Source organism: Buceros rhinoceros, unplaced genomic scaffold (assembly GCF_000710305.1).
Source record: "Buceros rhinoceros silvestris isolate BGI_N320 unplaced genomic scaffold, ASM71030v1 scaffold36535, whole genome shotgun sequence".
In the NCBI taxonomy this organism is placed as follows: Eukaryota; Metazoa; Chordata; class Aves; order Bucerotiformes; family Bucerotidae; genus Buceros; species Buceros rhinoceros.
The window spans coordinates 11,828-21,051 of NW_010413296.1; the positions used below are offsets into that span (position 1 = coordinate 11,828).

A 9,224-nucleotide genomic window follows, 5' to 3' on the forward strand; every position below is an offset into this window, starting at 1 on the left:
GTAGAGGAAATGTGGCAGCAGGGTTTTCACTGTGAAGTAATGGAGACCCTCGAGCAGGAGACTGGACTAGACAGGGTCCTTCTGACCTGAGCTGTGTGTGATTCTGAGACCACAGCGGGGTGCTCATGGTTTCAGGCCGCACTGGAGTCTCTTTGAAGGGATCTTTACTAGGTAGATGATAGTGGAAGCAGAGCTTAGGCTTTAACCACACCTTTATTTGCTGTGGAAGCGTATCCAAAGCCAGGAGCTCATAGCTGGTTTTTCTTTTATGGTGTCTCTGATGCAGTGATTTTCCTTGTGGAAAATGGCGATTTTATGAATCTGTTTGGCTAATACATCTCAAATTCCACCTACTTAAGGTATGGGAATTTGCTTCTTGCTCCAGTACAGCACCCTCACGCACTGCACACTTACCCTGCCCTCTCTTCACGGCTGCATGCTCCTCATGGCTCTGCCTGCCTTTCATTTTCTCCTGATGTGTTTCCGTCCCTTTCTTTCTCCCCTGTGACATTCGCTTTTCCTCTTCCTTAGTGATACTGCGGCATGCTCCTGCCCCAGAGCATCTCAGCCAACCAGTGAAACAACAGCACATGGCTTTGCTCACACCAGTTGCCCCAGGCAAAGGGTTTGGGCTGCAGGAGGCTGGCTGTGGCACTGCTCCTCTGTGGCTGCCAACAGCTGGGAGGGTGTGGGAAAGGTAGTACAAACTCAGCTGCGAGGTTCTTCCAGAATGTGCAGTGGTTTTTTTTTTTTTCTCAAGCATTAATTTGCTGGATTTTGCCAAGATCTTCTAAATAAACCAATGCTGAAGGAGATTTTTGACCAAACCCTTTATGCTGCAAAGTATTGAAACCATTTGGGACCATGGAAGTTAGTGCAGTATTATTTGGTCTGGGCCGTTAAAAAGCTTTGCTGGGTGGGAGAACTGTAAAAGGACTTCAGAGTTTTCATCATCATCATGGCTTGACTGTACGCGCAATTTGTCAGTTGCAGCGCTCAGAGCAATAAAAGGCCTTTTGACAAATGCACCAATTTTCTGTATTCTCTGTGTTTGCTATAGCATCTTTTCTGCCAGTGTTCTGCTACTTGTCCGTAACATTCTTTTCTATGCTGGCGTACGCAAAACTGCATTGGAACTACTCTTTGGAGCTCTTTAAGAAAAGATGGGGAAGTTCCAGTTCATGAAACCTTGCCAACCATAATGCTATTAAACACCACTTTTCAACTTCCATATTCTTAGAAAAGTCGCTCCGAACTGTGAAGTAAGTTCTCATTTGTAACTCTCTCTCTCTCTGCTGCCTGGCTTAACCTGCAACTTGTAGATCTGTGCTGACCAGGTACCCTGTGAGAGAAGGATAGTCCTGTATGTGGCACTGTACTTCTACATCCACAACCCACTGATGACGTGAGTGCAGGCAGAAATCGGTGGCTGCAGGGGAGGAACGCATCCCTGCAGTCAGTGTTTAGTGACTGTGTGTAACATGTCACAGGGTCAGGACCTCATCCCAAACCCAAACCTCCTGAACTTTTTTTTTTTTCATGAATAGATCAGGGAGAGGTCTGAAGAGGCTGGATCTCCTGTAAATTGTCTTTTGGATGCGGTAAGAATCTCTCTGCCTGAGGGTCGCTGTTGGAAAGACTGCACCTGCAGATTAATGTGTGAACGGAAAGGAAGCTGGCAGAAAAACCCAGGTTCATCTTGTGATCATCTGTGTGTACATCTGGAACAGCTGTATTTGTCCAGGAGGGCCTGGGGGTATTGAGGGGTGAGGAAAACTCTGCGAGGCATTTCGGTGCGTGTTGCAGTGTGGTTCAACATCCTATAGTGTCACAAATTGTACTGGTTTCAGTGGAAATTCCGGTTAGGCTGTAGCTCATATTGTTCTTCAGCCAAAACATCAGCGCATATGAATTCCTCACGCAGTCTCTGCGGATTGTGAAGAAAAAATGTCCTCCCTCTATCCTTTCATATGCTGCTGGAAGGCATAATGGGTTCACCCAAGCTCCATCCAAAGTGATGTATTTTCCCAGTTCATGATCATCTCCGTAGGTAAATGTAGCTGCTTGGATAACCTGCCACACAGACATGTAGATGGTGTAGTAAGTAAGAAGACATGTAACTGTAAAATAATATCTGGAACTGCTGAGTATGATGTTACCCTTACAGCTTTAGAAGGCTCTGGGTGTCTGTATACACATACACACACACACACACATATATATATAAATAAACCAGTGTTTAACAATGGCTCTATGTTAGACAGCTGGGTGCTGAGTTAGAACTCCTTTTGCATGTCCTGTCAAAAATGAACAGAAAAGTTTCGCAGGATTTAGTCTTTTTTGGCTCAGCTGTGGTTCACCGACCTTGCTGTGAAAAACCGTTGACAAGCAGTTGATGTGGAGATGCGGGGGTTGCCCCTCATCCTGGAGGAGGAGCTGGGGCTGGGTGAGCTCTCCTCTCTGCCGCCGTCAGATGCAGATTTCCCGCGTTCTGGAAATGGGATGTCTCCATTAGCAGCTGGAGACAGCACTTGGATGCACTCTGCCTATGGAAAGTATTTTGCAGTTCAGGAGGACAACAAACAGTTTGTGGGTTTGGGTTTTTTTTGGTTTTTTTTTTTTTTGCAATAAAATAATTGAAATGTGTGAGAGAGACAGGTGCAAAGAAACCTAATAGTGTCTGTCTAAAACAGCCTTTCCTTCTGGTTTAGGGTTACGTATGGGAATCCTTTCTGCAAAACTTGGGGAAAAACTCCCTATCAGAACAGAATGTGATGGTTACAAAGGTAACCCTTTGTGATGTTGCTGACTACAGGAACAAGGCAGTGGCTCAGAGGAGAGTTTTATTCAGGATACTTTTATAATTTTCTCCTGGAGTATTAGAAGTTTGTGTCAGAGGAGTGTTTTAAGTCCATTATAGTTCAGTGCCTTAACTTCATTTCAGTCATGCTTTCTAAGCCATGTTATATCTTCCCAAAGATACAGCTTTATCTTCTTCCTCAGAGTTTCTGCCCTGGCATGAAACTAAACGTTTGTATGTCTTGCACTTCAGTTGTTCTTGCTCAGCAGAAAAAGGGAAGATGATCAGACGTCGGCTTGTTCTGACGAGGTACAAGAGAAAGTCTTCATAGTTGTAGTAAGTTTACTGAGTCCGTTTGAGTTGTCAGCACATAAATGCCTGTAGGTTATGATTGGGATAGGATGTTTCTTTACCTCATAACTTTGTGATGACTTCGCCTTGCTCCTCTAGATGTTTGCTCGGTGTGCCGAGCTCTCTGTTGTCACAAAACCAGCCGGACTGGAGCTTTGCCCTGCACAGGGGGTTCATCACAGGTAAAGGGATGCTGAACATCCCTTGTGGCGGTGCCGGCACAGGGCCCTCCCAAAGGGCTGCCAGCGTAATGGGGAAAAGGAACCTTTTTGCGCTCGGCTCATTATTGAGCTGTTTCACAACAATCTGTGCTGCGTTTTGGGGTTACAAACTTCTGAATTCGTTTCCTTTCATGGATCTCGATTTGAGGTTCAAGTATGCAGAAAACAAGTACTGCGAGTAGATCTGAACTGATGGCCTGCGTCTGAACTCTTGCTCTTGGTGACCTAAAGGCTCTAAAAGAGACGGATCATCGGTGTCAAGTGTTAGGACTGACTGTACCAAGCTGCATTGAGCTAAAACTAAAATGGTTGTTTCTGGTGCAGAGTGCATGGTCAAAACGTGTCTCATTAGTCAGGCTGGTTTGTGTCTTGGCATCTCCAGATCAGCCTAATGCTGTGGCAAATCTTACCCTGCATTAATAAAGCCGTAAAATAACGCTGAACCAGGAAAACTTACAGTGCTATTCTGGCTCTGTTTATTCATGTGTTTTTTGAGCTGAGGGGAAAATCCAGAGAAGTTCATTTTGCTTTTGGGGCTTTCAGTATTTCAGCGCTTTTCAGACTCTGCAGGAAAATCACTTTTTCTGGTTTTTTCCTTTTTTGCAGAGTCACGCTTTTCACAAGCTTCTCCAAAGTCTACAAATATTTTTCCAGGCCTTGAAAATGTTGACTAAAGGTTTGTTTTTATAGAATCTGAACAACTGGCTCGGTCTGATGCTGCAGGAGTTGGTATAGCCTCTTTTTGTCAAGAGAAAGTCACGAAGCATAACACGTCTGTCCTGCAGTCATTAATATTATTTCTCAGCTATTTCCCGCAGCTGTTCCTTGTTAGGTGTGTGGTGAAAGCCCTGTGCTCAGGCACATCGCTGAAGTCCATCTCCCCCAGTCCCTGCCCAGAGCTCTCCTCCACCTTCTTGCTTCCCCCCAGGGCAAGGAGTTGCACTGAAGGTTTTTGAGGCGTTTTACCAGTCTAATTTTGGCCTCATAACATGGGAGGGCTGTATTTTAGATACTTGATTCTGGGGTAAAATGAAACATTTCACCTAAATTTTGCGACTACAGAGGTTTCTGTGTTCCTTGGAAGTCTGAAGTTATTAGTGAATTACAAGAGGTTTGTTTTTATTTGTGCAAAATGGCAACAGACACGTAATTCCTTAAGAAAGATTTTATCTTCTTTAGAGTGCAGCATTTGTATTAATACGGCTTCAGTGGTGCATACAAATTAGTGGATTTACAAGCAACTTTTACTGCTGTCTATCTAGGGAAAAAGCAGATGGAATAATTTTAATGCTTAAAAAAGGGGTTGCAGTAATTACCCTAAAGATTTTGTATTCCTGGTATTATTCTTGTTGGAGTTTCTTCAGTCCTGTCTTTAAGAGCCACAGAAGTAAACCAAGTTAACTTTCATTTGTATTGCAAAAATCTCTTTTCCCCTACAACAAAAAAGCCAAATAAGCAGCAGCTTCCCTCAGAATCTCGGGAGATGCTCCCGCTCCAGAATTCATGGCCACTGCAAGCATTTATTTTGGTAGCTTAAAAGGCCAAGCACTTTCAAACAGCGTCGTTAGATAGAAAAAGATGCGTGAAGGTGAAAAGGCAAGTGAGTGAAGCTCGTGTCTGAAATGATGAGCACCAGTACTGCCCATCAGACCTTCCCCACAAAGCTGTAGGTCTGGTCTTACAGTATGGAACCAGGGATGTGTTTGCCAAGAAGCCTTCAGAGAAAGAAATCAGCAGACACGAAGCAGTGCGAGTCCTTGGCCAGGGACTCCTGAGAGAATGAAGCCCAGCTGTCGGTTCCTCCCGCTGCACTTTTATCACGGTCAGATCTCTGTAGAGTGCGTTCAAATAGGAGATGGTTTCAACTAATTCCCAAAATAATTTCTGGGATGCGAGCAGAGGGAAGGAGAAGTTCCAGTCTAGTTCATTTTTGGAAACACCGGTAGTCTCGCAGCAGATGAGTCATATCCTTCGCTCAGACACCTGATGGACGCATCGCCAGTACCAGCTTGTGACATCCTGCTTCTGCCTTCTTTAGCTGCTGCAATCCTTTGGCAAAAGTCATTTTGCCTTTATACGTCCCAAGAAGGTGAGAAGCTGTTTCTCAGCTATTGCTCATTTTTGATGCCTGTGTTGCAATGATCTTGCTTCTGGTTACGGAAGTATAGTTGCTCTTAAAAATCCCTGTGGATGAAAGCACAGCATTGCCCAGCAAACCAGTACTCGCCTGGGCTGGCTTCTGACGGCTCTTTTTTAAGGGGGAGGGTTTGCAGATGTGGGTTCCACTGGAAATAACAGAAAAAACCAAGGGATTTGGGGAGATCCCGTTTCTTGGGTTCTGCTGCTACTGCAGTGGTTGTGTTTGTTCTTAGCAGGTATCGGACTGAATTGCACTGCCTGTGCAAGCTGGCTAGGTGGGATGGAGCTGCGGGGAATGGCGGTGGGTTTTCTGTGAGGGGAAGGAGGAAGGACCACATGTCAAGAGAGCTTATTTCACTTGCTCTGTGGCCCTTTCCCCCTTTTTAAAGTGATGCTTCAAATAATCAAAGTTAGGTTTTCAGCGGGAGACGTTCTAAAAGTGGTTGGAACAGGGCAGGATCTTCTGTGAGGTTTAAGAAAGCAATTACTTTGCTTCCTTTTTTCTTCTCGAGAAAAATGGCAGTTCCAACCGCATTTAGATTTCTTTTGAGCTCAAATTTTAAAGTAATGTAGATGGTTCCTGGAGGACTTTTCTGTGGTTTTGGTGTAGTTTCTGGCATTGTATTACCACCCATCCTGTGCAGCTAATGGCTGAAAAACCCGAACTTTGAGGTACAGTGTCACAGATACTCCTGTTAAGGTTAGACTGAAGGACAGTGTAGATGCCCCTTCTTGGCTCCACTGTTTTAACCATGTAAAGGCTGGGTTAATTTGTCATTCTCAATGCAGGGACGTGAGCAATCAGGGAAGAAAAACAAAGAAAATCAGCAAACAGCTCTTCGGGATTTAGGTGGCCACATCTGGCTTATGGCATGAAACAGGCTGTGGACAAAGGGGAAGACATTTCTGTGTTGATCTAAACTACTGGATGGGATTTGTAGCACGAAAAGTCAGTTTAGCCTTTGATGCACAGGCAACAGCTAAAAGCGATGCGAATATGATCTCACATAAAAAAACCAACCATGCCGGTTCTCTGGTTTTAAATAATTGATTCAGATAACCCCCTTTTCATGTTCCTAATCTGTAGAACACCACTTCTTGTGCCTTTGCCTCCTCATCTGCTTCTGAAGTTCTTTTTGTTTGTTTCTTCCCACATTACGTTGGATGTACAATGTAAACTAATGGGAACTTTTCTGTTGGGAACAGCCGCAACATTTAGTGACTGATACGGTCCCGAACGGGACCTAGTCCAGACTCCAGACTCGCGCTCTCTGACAGTGTAGCTGTATAGTGGTATTTATTCCGTGTCAGATGCCGTTCTAGAAACATGAAGAAATATGTCTGTAAGAAAACTGCCATGAAAAATTTCCATTTTCTATGAGCAGCTGACTGTGCCGGAAGGAGTTTTATAGCTTTTAAAATTGTTTTTTGTGAAATGAAAGTAGAGTAACTCAGGCTTATTGTTGCCAATATGACAGTAGCTCCTTACTTTGTAATAAGCATTTCCCTTGATGGAACCTGGGATCAGAAAGCTGGAGGTTGGAAGTTTCCTGTCTTTGCTGAGAGCTGAAGCTCAGCTTTTCTCTGCTTTTCGGTTCGAAGCAGTCAGCTTCACTGACAAGTCCTGAAATATCATGATGACTGTGAAAATTTACTTCTGTCTTTTTTTGTTCACAGTCAAACTGCAACTTCAAGCAGAAGAAAGAGGAGTGGTGTCAATCAAAGGTGTCAGCGCAAATCGCTTTCTGGCTATGAAGGAGGATGGCAGGTTGCTGGCCTTGGTAAGCAGCGCGTTTCTAACCTTCATCTCTATACGGGCAGGTCTTCCTCAATTTCCCTGCATGTGATTTATCAGGCAGAAATTAGCTCTGCACAGCTCCTGTCAGTTAACTGAGCTATGAACTGGGAAGAGATGGGTATGTCTGCCCTTACCCAGATGCTGTAAAATTCAACCGGAATGGCCCGAGACAAAAATCATAGTGACCAGTATAGAGGAAATTACAAGAACACATGAAGAGTAAAGTGTCTCTGTTGTTTCCCCCATGAGTAATTTCTTCCTCTTTCACTTACTTTCACAAAAACTGCTTGTAAAGACCCCCCTCAAAGTACAAAGTAAAGCCCGAATTTTAAAATGCAGACTTTTATGGTTTGGGTAGTAATCTGTACGTATTCTGTTCTCATGTTCCTCTTTGTAGAGAATCAAGTTTTTTTGGTCATGTGAATTTCCACACTAGAAAACTAGCAAGAAACACAGTTTTGAAAATGGGATGATAAAAAAAAAAGTTAGATAAAAGTAGGTAAATTAAACTAGTCTCTAATGATACTAGGTTTAAACTTTGCGTGTTTTATCGGTATCAGCTTAATTTTTAACTGGTTTAAAGCCGGTATGTTTATCAGACTCTGAAAGTTAATAAGGTCACCTAGAGCTCCATCACACCATTTTCTTGAAGAGCTGCAGTAACATTCATTTCACTTATGAGACACACTGTAAGTCTCTTGTCCATACTGATAACCTTCAGAGCAGACAAACTTCCAGCACTTGTGAAGTACCTCCGTAGGGCATTCTGCTGGGGTTTCAGTTTGACGTAACCCTGTGCTCACAGCCCCGCTTGGCTCCTGCGCGAGTCCCCTCCAGTGAGAGGTGTTGCCAAGGAAGTGCATCCCTAACCCCCGCTGAACTGGAGCTAATGAAAGACCCGTGCCAGGAGCTGCAGGAGTCACTTCTTCTGATTCCCTCAGCCCTTCCTCTGCCGAAGTGAAATGAGTCTGCAGGCTCAACAGAACCCCTCAGCAGGCTCAACAGAACCCCTCAGCAGGCTCAACAGAACCCCTCAGCAGGTTTACGAGCGCAGGGCCCCTGGTGTGCTCCTCAGTACCGCGTGGCCCTGGCTCCAGGAAGCTCATTGTGTTGCTGCCTGGATGCAGTTAAAGAACCTGCTTCAAGTTACGGCGTTATTCAACTCGGCTATCGCGTGACAGCTCAGTTGAAGAAAATGTGAGGAGTCGTCCACTGTGCTATTCTGGAATTAAGGATAATTGGGAATTTCCTGTGGTGCTGGTGTGGTGGCATTCAGCTTCCTGTTCTTATTGCCCTCCTTCTCCGCAGCGGCAGCCAGTGCTCCAAACAGGCTGTTCAGCAGCGTATGTGTCAGCACCTGGCCGTGTGTATATTTGGAATGTCCAACGTGCTGGTGCAGGGTGGTTCTGGCTGTCGATCACGCTTCCCTTGCAGACCTACGCAGCAATTTCATCCGCTTAGCTCTTGCAGGGCGATGTGCTTGGGAAGTATCTGCCCTTCACGCAGATTTACTCCCTCAAAGCCTGTAAAGTTGGGTCGCTTTGTGCTTCTCACATGAGCTTATAAAACATGTGTTTTGTTTTGCTTTGCGTTTTCTGGAAATGGGTATGAACTTGAACCGTGTTGCTGCCAGCGCTACAGATCTGCATTATTGCTGTTTGGAGGTGAAAACTCTCTCCTCTTTAGGATGCTGTTCTTCAGCCAGCCTAATGAATCCTTCTGCTACTTCACGGGCATTTTCTGCAGCACAGCCCGTGTTTTCTCTGTGAGGATTTCTGTGCGGGGACTTCCAACAGTTTGTGGCCAGTTGTGCCTTACTGTTTTCTGCCTATAAACACACTCATGAAGCCGTTGCCAGTTGCAGCATTTCTTTTTTGGTTTGAGCAGTGTTGTGTTTCAGTGAGAGCTGTGGAAG

At 44.8% G+C, this 9,224-nt stretch overlaps 1 protein-coding gene across 1 annotated transcript in view; it reads left to right on the forward strand.

The window, feature by feature from the left end:
* Positions 1 to 223: 223 nt before the first annotated feature.
* Positions 224 to 9,224, forward strand: part of FGF2 (fibroblast growth factor 2 (basic)) — a gene marked incomplete at its 5' end in the record, with an annotated part of 13,425 nt that continues 4,424 nt past the window's right edge. The window contains 3 exons of the mRNA XM_010136664.1: positions 224 to 239; positions 1,436 to 1,459; positions 7,189 to 7,292. Of these exons, the coding sequence (XP_010134966.1) occupies positions 224 to 239; positions 1,436 to 1,459; positions 7,189 to 7,292 (144 nt within the window). The remainder of the gene's footprint in view (positions 240 to 1,435; positions 1,460 to 7,188; positions 7,293 to 9,224) is intronic.